A 13577-nucleotide genomic window follows, 5' to 3' on the forward strand; every position below is an offset into this window, starting at 1 on the left:
AAACACTCCCCCCCCCCCAAAAAAAAAAAAAAAAAAAAAACCAACAACAACAACAACAACAACAACAACAAAACCTGAGGTGATAGCAACTCTTGCTGGGACAGCAAATGGTAATAACAAGAATCCAGCTTCCTGATTGGCTGTTGCTATGGGAAGTTGACATTTCAGCAGCAGTTGCTATCCTAACATCATTTATGAAATGGGACCCAGCTCTCGATAGACTCATCGTACTTTTGGCTCTCCTGCTCGATCAATGAACTGAAACCATTTTGACACCGATTTATTTTCCTTTTTATTTCATTTTGTCACTACACACAGTTTCTGAGAATGGATATCAAACGAGTTAGTGGTGAGTATGATGGAGATGGAGCAATCATGAAATCTCTCTTCTTATCTGTCTACCCTCTATACAATATAGACCTATATATGTATAATATAATAATAATAATATAATAATAACAATAATAATAATAATAATAATTGACAGTGCTTATGTAGCGATTAACACAAAGTGATAATGTCCCTATGCGCTCAAAAAATGAAAAGATTATACAAAAACATACAATTCCAATTACAGTGGTGGTACTAAGCTTGCTTTATATTTGCTTACACTGTAAACAAGTGCGTTTTCAAGGTGGGCTTGAATCTATTACATCAGTGATTTGTCTATATATATGTTTGTGTGTGTATGTATATGAGCAGTATATTCAGCTGCCCCCCCCCCCCCACACAACACAACACAACACAACACAACACAACACACACACACACACACACACACACACACACACACACACACACACACACGAGTATACACACAAGTATTGGGGAAATACATTTAGGCTTATAAATAAAGAAAATAAAAGAGAATTTGCATTCACTGAACACCATGGAAAAACTCTGAATTTATCAACCCAGAACCGAGTGTTGGGCCACCAGATTTCCCAGTCACTAGGAGTTTCACATGAATGAATGAATGAATAAATGAATGAATGAACGAATGAATGAATGAATGAATGACTGTATGATTAATGACTGAATGAATGAATGAATCAATCAATCAACCACAACAAATTAATTAATTAATTAATTAATTAATCAATCAATCAATCAATCAATCAACCAACCAATCTATCAATCAATCAATCAATCAATCAATCAATCAATCAAGCAAGCAAGCAAGCAAGCTATCAGTCTGTCTGTCTGTCTGTCTATCTAGGCCTATCAACAGTACCTATCTATTTGTTTATCAATACCCACCTTTCTGTTGATGCCTTTACCTTTGCAATAGTATCTATCTGTTTATGTCTATAGTTTATACTCTATCCCTAAATTGTAAAAAATTAGTAAATAAAAAAGAAAAAATGATCGATTTGTAAGCAAACATTGCAGCAAAACTCTGTAACTAAAACGATTTATACACCTTGCGTTATGTTATTTTTCTTTGGACACAACCCCCATCCCCTCCCCCTCCCCCCCCCCCCTTAAAAAAAGAGAAAATGCTTCTCATAATTTTGATTAACTGTGAATTGAAATGAATCCATCGATTAGGGGAAAATGACCCGATTTCGATTCGACCAACTTTTCGGGGGAGGATGAAGAGCAGTAATGACGCAAATGCTTTTCACACAGCGTCTGATACGGCGTGCCCGGATATAGTCTCCCGCAGCCTGTGGGGCGCCAGACCGCCGAAGGCCCGCCAAGACATGGCCACTCCAGTCCCGTTCGTCATCTTACACCACACCTTCACATACGCGTGCTTCACTCTGCAGGACTGTAGCAAGCTGATGAGGTCGATACAGGTACAAGCGAGATATTGTATACGGGCATCCACTCACAAATTTATCTATTCATATATATATATATATTTATATCTATACTTATACGTATATGGAAATGCATTTATGATATTAGTGAATGTATAATTTTCGTTGTGTGTGAAATTGGTTGGCACTGAGAATTGCGGAAATTTTTAAAGGTATATACAATTTTTGTCTCGCCCACCGGAGGTGAAGGCGAGACTAAGGGATCCAAATGGCGTCCGTCCGTCGTCCGTCCGTCGTCCGTCCGTCGTCCGTCCGTCGTCCGTCACAAATGTTAAAGTTTACCTGCAAGACTCTCTTATGATGCATAACTTGGCAACTGTTAAAGCAATGGCAGCCACACTTGGGTGATAGAAGCACTAGGGGTATCTTTATGTTACTGGAGTATGGTGTTGTCGGAGGTCATGTGATGATGTCAAAGGTCATTTGAGGTCATATATTAAAGAGTATGTGCAAGACTCTCTTTTCTATGTTAAAGTTTACCTGCAAGACTCTCTTTTGACAAATAACTTCACATAAGTTGCTTGGATTACAACCTAACTTGGATCATAGATGCACTGGGGGTACCTTCATGTTATGGTGCCGTTGGAGGTCACAGGATAAGGTCAAAGGTCATTTGAGGTCATACGTTAAAGTTTACTTGCAAGACTCTCTTATCACACGTAACTCGACACATGTTGCTACAAAGGCAATCAATCTTGGGTAATGGATGCACTTGGGGTACCTTCATGTTATGGTGCCGTAAGAGGTCACATGATAAGGTCAAAGGTCATTTGAGGTCATATGTTATAGTTTACTTGCAAGACTCTTGTCACACGTAACTCAGCACATGTTGCTACAATGGCAATCAAACCTGGGTGATGGTAGATGTCTCTTGGGAAGTTGAAGATAACCACAAGGTCAAAGGTTACAGACAGGGGCCAACAAACTTTTAGGGCCCAATGTTAAGTTTTTAGGGCGCATTTCGTTTATGGCTCATAACTTTTGATCCCTTTGTCCATTTGTGACCAAACTTGGATGGAAGATGTCCCTTGGGGAGGTGAAGGTCGTCACAAGGTCAAAGGTCGCAGACAGGGGTCAACAAACTTTTAGGACCCAATGTTATGTTCTTAGGGCGCGTTTTGATTGTGGCTCATAACTTTTGATCCCTATGTCCGTTTGTGACCAAACTTGGATGGTAGATGTCCCTTGGGGAGTTAAAGGTCATCACAAGGTCAAAGGTCACAGAAAAGGGTCAACAAATTTTTAGGGCCCAATGTTAAGTTTTTATGGCGCGTTTCGAGTATGGCTCATTACTTTTGATCCCTTTGTCCGTTTGTGACCAAACTTGGATGGTAAATGTCCCTTAGGGTGTTGAAGGTCACCACAAGGTCAAAGGTCATAAGCAGGTCAATTAACTTCTGGGAGTTATAAAAAATATTAATTCCTTGTGCGCGAATGGGCGAGACACAATTTGGCGATTGCCTTGTTTTTTAACGAAACAGAGTTGGGAGATTTAATTCCTGTTACATGAATCGATAATAAACAAAGTGTGAACAGTACAAAAATAAGTTCATTTACAATGACTTCGCTAAATATACAAACTTATGTTCTGGATTGGAGGACCTTGCCAACAAACATTGTGACAAATAAAAGGGAACTTGCATACGATAATGATGCCAATGATGACGATGATGATGATGATGATGATGACGTGGATGATGATAATGAGGTTGATGATGTCACATGTGCGTGACTTCAGAAGCATCTTTTCTTAAACCCTGTGCTAGAATTTTCACATGGATGATCGTGGCTGGAATGACATTGGCTACTCATTTCTGGTTGGCGAAGATGGTCGAGTGTACGAGGGACGAGGGTGGGACACGGTGGGCGCTCATGCTCCGTGGTACAATTTCAGATCAATAGGCAAGTATAATCATGGTAGATAGATAGATAGATAGATAGATAGACAGATAGATAGATAGATATAGATAGATAGGTAGATAGAAAGATAGATATATAGATACATAGATAGATAGATAGATTGGTATACACTTAGATAGATAGATGGATGGATAGATAGATAAATAGATGGATAGGTAGATAGATAGATAGATAGATAGAAAGGCTCGACATTAGCGGTTCCCCGGGGCCACAAAAATTAGATGTTGTGCCACAATTTCTTTTTATTTAATACAAATTAGGCCCTGCATGTTTTGGGGCCCAGTCGGGCTGGATCATTTTTTTAAAGCTTACCAATCTATCCAATTATACTAGTAATAGATCTTTTTTACGTCATTAAAATCTAGTGTCATGGAAGTTCATCTCAAAATTTCGTATGTTCCTCACGTGCCCAGCATTGTTTCTGATATGTGAACTGTACAAATATTTTAGATACTCGCAATAAAATTCATCCATAAGCTCAGTGTGAATTTGTTTGCTTGCTTGTTTTTACGAAAACGAGTGGAAAGCATATCTGCGTCTTATTTGCAATTCTGAATCAAACAATGACTGACGAATCAATTGGATTCATGATTATGTTTCTGCATGCTGTAACTGTAAAATATTTTAGATATTCACAATAAAATTCATCCATAAGCTCAGTGTGAATTTGTTTGCTTGCTTGTTTTTACGAAAACGAGTGGAAAGCATATCTGCGTCTTACTTGCAATTCTGAATCAAACAATGACTGTCGAATCAATTGGATTCATGATTATGTTTCTGCATGCTGTACAGATAGAAAAATTAATGACCTTCCAGAAATCAGATGCATTAACTTTTGACCTTTGACCCTGTAAAAGGTGGAATAGTGAGGGCAGCATTATCAAAAGGTTTAGGTGTATAGATTTGACTATGACACATTTACATACCAAATTTGAAAAAAAAAAAAAAAGTCGGTCGAGAAACTAGGCCGGCGTCGCATACACAAGCAGACCCTGTTAAATTTACCTTTTCATGTATAAAGACGGAACAAGCGAGGGCGCCATCACCAAAAACAATATAGGCATCTTCATTTCATTATAATGCACCTTTTTGCCTAATTTGAAGAAAATCTGATAAGAAATGTGGCTGATAGAGCACACACACGAAATGTGCATTGGCCTCCAAGTCAACACTGAGGGCGCCGTCACCACAAACTGTTGTTTCCTTCATGTAGAATGACCACCCATACATCTCCTTAGCAAGTCTGAATAAAATCCATTGAGTAACAATCAAGTTATTGCATAAATAAGCACTTTTGCAAATTTTGACATGATCAGGGTGACCTTTGACCCTGTAAAACGTGGAACAGTGAGGGCAGCATTATCAATAGGTATAGGTGTATAGATTTGACTGATACATTTACATACCAAATTCGAAAAAAAAAAAAAAAAATCGGTCGAGAAATAAGGCCAGCGTCGCACACACAAGCAGACCCTGTTAAATTTACCTTTTCATGTATAAAGACGGAACAAGCGAGGGCGCCATCACCAAAACAATAGGCTTCCTCGTCTTACCATACCCTCAAGATAGACATGCCAAATTTAAAGAAAATCTCCGCGACGGACGCCAACGCAGCGGACGCGGCGCAACGAGGCCAAATCCATAGTATCCTCCGAACTCTGTTCGGGGGATACAATAAGCATCTTCCATGAGGATCTTTCTTCCAAATCATGCTGTATACTGAAGCCCAAAGTCTGTATTATATACTGGAAAGGGCTAACAAGCAAGCTACGACATAAGCCCATAATACAATTAATTGCATGAACGAAATACTTCGTATACCTTAATCATAATACATCAAGTGCGGTACTGTTATTTCTCCTTGTATCCGTTTCGTGATTGTGTATCCGAAATTTATCTCAAAGTAGCATTTTGCCTCATGACAGCTGACTTTTTGTTTCAAAATCTTCTCTTTACACCTTTTCTGACAGGAATATCCATCATGGGTAACTTTACGGTCAAACTTCCCAACAAGAAGGCGATCACCTCTTTATTTTACAGTGGGGGGGGGGGGGGATTTCATTCCGGCTTCAGTGAACAGAGCGGGACCAGAAAAGAAGGAAAGTTTCGTAGGAATACGTAAAAGAGCGAAAAAGTAATGAAATTTATTTAATGTTTCCCGTGCTTTAACACGCTTAATACACAAACAAGGTGAGGTTATAGATGTTACCGCTTATATGTTTAGTTCATCTTTTTATTAAGCATTTGATAACAAAAAAATAAACCTATGGTATAGATTAAATCTTCAGAACCCTCTTTTAAAGAGTCTTCTTTGATAGCACTGCAAGTCTGGAATATTTGCTTGAGCTGTAATGTAACAGAAATCAATCTAAGTATTATGGAGGTTGCGAACCATTTTTTTGATGGGGGGGGGGGGGGCGCAATGCTAAATATCACATGTTTGCTGATATAGGTGTTTGATCTTTTTCTTGCTTTTTTTAAATAAATGGTCACCCTATATATATACTATGACAATGAGATAGGTGCGATGCCGTGATCTAGAGGATAAAACACGGCTCTTTCAAAAGAACTTATACCTATGGACCTGAATTCACAAAGGTGGTACAGAAACCATGGTTTAAACCATGGATAATTTGTATGGAGCGCCAAATGTCGCATGGCCTATTTCGTTACGAAATCAATCATTTTAGTCGACGAAATGACAACATTTCATCCACAAAATTATTATTTCGTCAACGAAATGGTCATTTTGTCGACGAAATGACTGATTTCGTAACGAAATAGGCCATGTGACACTCCATGCAAATTGTCCATGGTTTCAACCATGGTTTCAATAATTGTACCACCTTTGTGAATTCGGGCCACAGGTTTCGAGTTCTGCAATAATGTGAGTACCGTACAGTGGTATAGCCTGAATAGAGTGCTCTACAAGGGAGGTCGGGTTACACTTTTGTTAAGGTTCGTTATTTGCAAAGGATCGTAAGTCCGAAAATGAATAAGGTTCGCTATAGACTACTATCGTGGATCGTGAATCCGAAAACATTCCGACGATTCGTCAGTGCGCGTTTTTTTTTTGTTTTTTTGTTTTTTTTTTCATTTTTAGATTGAAACGAACCATCTGAATATTGAACTCCATTTCTCTTCGGATTAATGACATGTCGGATTAACGAACCTTATTTTCATGTGATTTTAGTTTTGGCTTCGGGAAACTTCGGAATAACAAACCTTTCGTGATAACACCAAAAATGTTAGGATTTAAAAAAAAAACAACAAAACTGTACTTCATTTTTTGATTGAAGAACTTATCATGGTATACGGATGGCATTGTGTGTTTCGGTATAACGAACCTCTGGGATAACAAATATTCTTTCATTTCGGATTAATGAGCCTTTGGAATACCGAACATCACCCAGTGTGGGCATGTGAACTGCATGCAATTGACGGAGATTTCAGTTCAGTGGCTGGAGGGGTGATCGTATGTTGCAAAGTAATTAAAACCAGACAGCGTAGCGAAGCGTCCCGATATGTCGAGCACAAATTTTAACGCTATTTTTTCTTATGGTTACTGTTCTGTCTTCATTATCGTCATCATTATTCTCATTACATGCTCTTTTCACGCTCTCAACGCAGAAATAAGCTGAATGCAAACTACACCCTCTACGGTCATCGTCAAGTCACACCTTTCACGGAATGTCCAGGCGAGGCGCTCTTCAAGGAGATCCAGTCGTGGCCACATTGGGTATGTTCAGTATTAAGAAGGACAAGTAACAATCACAACACGATGACATAAAGAAAATATAAAAAAATTTCCATAAAATGCGATTTGTTTTATGAAAAGCACACATTCTCTTTGCTTGTGACTGACACATGTTTATAAAATAGGGTAATTTGTTGTTTTTCCCCCTACTTTCTGCTAGAGGTAAGTCAAGTATAAGTCATCTGCTATCTAGAATAATGTTACCTTATGTTGATTCTGTATACATTCTGTATGGTTAATATACATTCTTTATCGTGTAGTATGTAAGAGACACAAGCTGTTGAAGTCTTCTAATCCAGCGATTGGGGGCACTGAAACCTAAAAAAAAAAGGTCACACCTTTTTAACGGATGGTCCGATTTTCTTCAAACATTCATTGATGTGCTCTGTTGCTGCAGTTACTCAATTCACAGATATATTTGGGTGAATCTGTCCTTCAAAGTTTACCCTCGTCTCAAGTTAACTGTAAGGAATAAGGGAATCTCACACCAACATAGCATTGGTGATTCGTTTAACGCGGATATAAATTTAGGGGGGGGGGGAAACGCCTCGTAAGCCGAATTTACATTCTTTAGGGGAAAGATTGTTTCAGGCTCGACGGTCTTATCAACATTATTCCAGAGGGGCCCGTTGCATAAAAGTTACAATTATGGTAACTTTACCATCCAGTGGTAACTACCATGGCAACAATACTCAACAGCCAATCAAAATCAAGAATTCCATGAAAGTTACCACTGGATGGCAAAGTTACCATAATTGTAACTTTTATGCAACGGGCCCCTGGTTAGTAACCAATAGAATATTGGAGTGGAACCCCGCCCTTACACAATCATGTACATTAGTAAATACAGCAGATTGGATCAAATTGCAAAATAGTACAAATTTGTCAAACATTGATAATTTCAGTAAAGGTGGCATTTCCAAACCCAAAATAGTAAATTTATTTCTAAAATCGGTTGGAATCTGCTGGCGTAAAAATAATGTTCTTTTTCATACACTGTAGTAAATGAAACTCGACGCTGTTGCGGACAACTTAACATGTTTTAACCAAATATTTTTCATCAATCTTTCTCACAGAAAGCCAGTGATCACTTTCCGCCGAAGAAGACAGAAAACGAACCCGATGATGTCTTCTTTGAAGAAAAGGAGGACAAGCCTTGATTGACTCCCCGTACATACACATCGCGGAAGAGGAGAGTTTGCAAAGACACGAAGAATCAGTTTTAAATTAAACTTTATGATTTCTTTTTCACAGTCTACCCGTGGTAAAAAAAAAAAAAAAAAAATCTGTCTTCAGGAATGAACAGGCACTAATCACTCATATCATAAATGATTATACCATCTGTATAAAAGGAAATAGAGTATATAAACGTTTGTAATAAATAAACTCAGAAGATCACTTGCTCTCGCAGAGGTCGCTTAAAGGGACATTCCAGACGATTTTCATACTTTCACATCATATAGTACATAAATCGACAACTCCATGTACAGATGTGTGGAATTTATTGTGGTTCTTGAGCAGAGAAATAATACTTTGAAAAACCTTAAACAAATTAAACTGAACAAGGATGATGACATAGGAGGTTCACATATTTCAGAAATGTAGCACTGTAATTCCATTACAATACTGCTTGCTTGCGAGTTCACCTGTGTATAATCTATGCATGCCTTCTTCTTTTGCTCTGCTTCCTTGAGCCCCAACTCATGCATTCTTATGGTGACTCTGCCATGTCATCATCCTTGTTCATTGCAGTTTGTTCTAAATTTTTTAATTCTTCATCCCAATTATCACAAATTCTGAAACTCTGTCCTCTGTATAACTAATTTATAGTTGTTCAAATGTTGTTTATCTGAAAATCATCTGGAGGTCTCCTATAATAGATACACAAATGCTCAGTATCATATTTCTAGCACAATAGTCTCCTTGAGGTACATGTAAATATTATAATATTTCTAAAATAATATTGTTGAAATAATAATATGGCGCCACGAAAGCGCCTTACAATCACAAATACAAGGCGCCACGAAGGCGCCATTGCACATTGATTGATTGCACGGATTCAGAGGCAATCATGGCAATGGACAGATTTCTGTATGAAGGCGAGTCACGTTGCTAGTTGACGCACGGCAGGTAAAAATCTGTCACATGATCGCCCTAACACAATAGTAACAATCGATATACAAGCAATTAGTCCCATGTATGACCATTGGGCAAACATCGCGGTTTTGTATAGCGAGCTGCAATGCCATCGACGGCTGATATAGTCATGTGGTTCCATCAGAATTGATTTGAGTCCAGTACTCAGTGTATACTTGAAAGAAATTATCAGAGTAAAACAAACTAGGCTGAACGTTTCCATGGAAACCTTTGTGCAAGCTTGTCCAATCGTTAAGCGGTCAGCTGTGAACAAACATTCCATTAAGGAAGAGCATGAGTTATGTGTAAATGTATTATATACAGTACTAATAACGGAGTCTACAATGCTTGATATGCACGGTTTATATACGCATATACAAACAACTTTCAGATTCAATAATCGTTGTTCTTTTGGAACAAGAAATCTCAACATCCAACCATGTTTTCTTTTCGTGTTTAGTTCATTGTCAGTTTAAGTTCTTATCCACTCCCCTACTCTCGCAATCTATCAGACTGTCTTTCTCTTTGCATACTGTACACTGTAATATACGTCTGCACTTTCGATTGAATTATGAACCATTTTTCGTGCAAGGTATAAGAAATGTAATTTTACCGCAAAACTTTATCAGCTGTGATGAGTGATAATCAAAATAAAGCATAAACAGCAACAATTTGATATAAAATTGATAGTCAAAATTGATAGCTAATTCCAAACTGTAGGAATAAAGAAGTAAAGGTTGACTATAAAAAGACATGGAATATGAATGAATGGGAAAAGAGAGAGAGAGAGAGATGGTCGAGAGAGAAGGTTATAGCCAGAGAAGAGGAGAACTAATTTGATGTAAGGAGACCGTTCTCATATAAGATATTATTTAGATGATATGTTAAGTGTACATGTTTTCTTATGCCTATGTATTTCATATAATGCGACACGTTGTTGAATTGTTTTACTTCTGGTATGTGCATAGAGTGCAGAAATAAATCTGAACTGAATTGAACTGAAAAACCCGAGTATTTTGACTGGTGTGAATTTTACAATAGTATTGCAAATATACTGATGTAAACTATTTTCCATCATCTTTCACTTCACGTTGAAGCTTGTATGATTATATAGCCCGTTTGTGTTCCAAGGATTTATAGGACGGTATGTACAACACTATGGGGGTTTCTATGCCAATTAGCACTCGAAGCACATAAGGGTAAAGTAAAACAAACTTGTCAGTTGCATTCATACTAGACACGAAAAGGAGAGTTATGAAGTTGTAGAATCTTTATATTCCATGTTTCATGATAACATGACGCCAGTCGTAATCACGGTTTTTAGGGACAGTTCGTTATTCAAAGGTTTGTTGCTCCAAAAATGAAATAAGATTCGTTCATCCAAAAATGAGGGGGGGGGGGGGGAGAAAAAAAGTTTGTTATTCCGAAAGTTCAGTAACCCGAAAACGAAATAAGGTTATAATTCCTATGGTTCGTTAGTTCTCACCTTCTTTTCGCTTTCGGAACAATGATCCTTCGGAATGACTAACCTTTTTTTCTTTTTCTTCATCTGCGGAGAAATGAACCTTCGGAAGGACGGACATCAATCGCAACCACATATGCCGATAACCGAGGTGATGATGATGATTGCCTCGTCAATCTCCCACATGCCTATGATATATCAGATGCCTATAATTAGATAATTGAAGTTGAGTGCAAAGCAAATAAAAAAAAAACCACACAGCTTACCCTTTTCTTCCTCGCTGTCAAATCATACACGTATTTTTCTTCCGAATTTATATCAATTCAAACTTTCCACGCACCCTCGGCGAACCTGTACTTAAGAATAACAATGTCGATTTTGTGTGCGTGTGTGTGTGTGTGTGTGTGTGTGTGTGTGTGTGTTTGTGTGCTGATTGAACGTGACTAAAGGGTGTTTTTTCTGATAATTTTTTTCTTAAAATGTGATAAATACAGACAGGTAATACTAACTGACAACTTGTTCAGAGTACTCAATCTAATGTTTAAGTGCGTTTATGCATGAATTTTCGATTTGTTCAGTTCGGTAGTTCCGTCATATTTTTGACATCCGATGTTCACTTTGTTGAGAAAACAGAACGAGGCGTTATTTACACTTGAAAAGTTACATCATAAGTTCACACCAGCTTTTAGCTCCCTTTCCCAAAATTCTCTCGACAGGAATTTGATAGATAATGTTATGCTCTCATTAAAGAAAAACAACAAAATCACACCTCATGTGATAAGACTGTATAAAGGATAGAGATATACAATTATTATTGGCTGAGTGATGTCTTTAATGATTACAAGTTTATATTGAGATTTATCAAGTTTGAATGATGGGCCCTATAATATTTTGAATATCCATATCCCCTGACAGAGAAGTATGCATTTTTAAATAGATGTGATACTATACTCAACAGATCTATTGGTTTTCGTCCAAAATGTTATTGAATGATGTATAATGTTACCCGTTCAAATGAAACCTGGTTTGCTTCTTTGTCATCATTGCAAAGTGTACATTGCTTTTCTCATTTATATTCATTCGCACATATCATTTTGTATTATACTTTATGATTTTTTTTACACTTTACAAATATATAGATTGTCTAATGTATACTTCCTAGTATGCAAACGTTTTTGTTGGATAGACATAGAGTATAACCGAAGTGAATTAGATAAAATCAAATTTAACCAAATTGAATTAAATTGAATTAAATTGTTTATTTACTCAGGTTATATGGCAGAAAACGAGAGAATATGACTGAGTACAAAAAGAACGATACTCCTTCAACTTTGAACTTTGAACTTTATTTCTTTCACCCCTTCCGGAGTATGAGAAATGTAACATATTTACAATATTGTACAGCATTAAACAATCACAAAATGGCAGTTTTATAAAACGCAAAAGATGAGATACTACAAACAACAAGGATATTACAAACATTAAATAATATAAATATACATCGAGGTTAAAAAGGTATAAACTTTTTACAAGAATTAAGAGCTAAATTTCTGTAATACTACTGTAACAAACTTGGCAAGTTTAAACAGATAGTTCGGCTTGGATGAAGAATATTGTCTCACAAGGCATGTAAGCACCTCAAACCGTATCTCCCTTTTGATATAAAAAAGAAAAGAAAAGAAAACTCGTACGTCTTATTCTCACCAAGTAACACTTCTACTGCTGTGAAAGTGATGTGTTGTTTGAAAGTTCGCGTGATGATGTAACTGAGGAAGTTTACGTTAGCACCATCAAGAGTATGTCTATGAGTTCTTTATGATGTCTGGATCCAACACCTTGAGCATGGAGTCTTTAATGGCTTGAGGAACAGCAACAATCAAGTCAACGCATCAAGGTTTGTGGATGTGGCAGAGAAAATTAAAAACTTCCTTCAGAATGGCGTACAGCAACTTTTGTTCTTGTTTTTCGGGATTGGCTAATTGTTTTCTCCGTGGGTGGCTCGTCGCAAGCAGCGTAAGCCACGCCCCTTTCAAACACGCGGTTATTTGCACTCGACAGAGGAAAATGCGGGCATCATAATACACACACGATCATGAACGAAGATCATAGGTATTTCGAGGACTGTATACTGGACTTCACACACGTGGTATGGATCGTCGGTGACGAACCTAGCAACAAACACTCGCTGGCCATCTATGGTGTAGTCTATGGATTTCTTGAGTGGATACCTCTATTCCTTGAATATCGTTCTGAAGCACAAGTTTGACTGTAAGTATCAACAGTCTTGTTGAGGAGGGATAAGTTACGAACTCTTAGCCAATGTATAAAGCAGTTACAATAAACTGAAGGATAGTTTTGGGATTAGAGGTCAGATTTCACGGATAACTGTGTAACAGTGCAACGCTTGACTTACCTTCATACACAACAGTATCTCAGGCAGGATTACGGATCCTTTTGTAATCACATTGTTTTGACG

General features: G+C 37.6%; 1 protein-coding gene across 1 annotated transcript; it reads left to right on the forward strand.

The window, feature by feature from the left end:
• Window positions 1–322: 322 nt before the first annotated feature.
• LOC139726101 (peptidoglycan-recognition protein LB-like) lies at window positions 323–7387 on the forward strand. Its single transcript, XM_071637181.1, has 5 exons — window positions 323–349; window positions 1633–1802; window positions 3593–3728; window positions 5717–5785; window positions 7377–7387. Exons 1-5 carry the CDS (start codon window positions 328–330, stop codon window positions 7385–7387), a joined length of 408 nt encoding a protein of 135 aa, XP_071493282.1. The 5' UTR covers window positions 323–327.
• Window positions 7388–13577: the final 6190 nt, after the last annotated feature.

This window comes from Diadema antillarum, unplaced genomic scaffold (assembly GCF_040938485.1).
Source record: "Diadema antillarum isolate AM-2024a unplaced genomic scaffold, OU_Dant_1.0 seq00000079_RagTag, whole genome shotgun sequence".
Classification (NCBI taxonomy): domain Eukaryota; kingdom Metazoa; phylum Echinodermata; class Echinoidea; order Diadematoida; family Diadematidae; genus Diadema; species Diadema antillarum.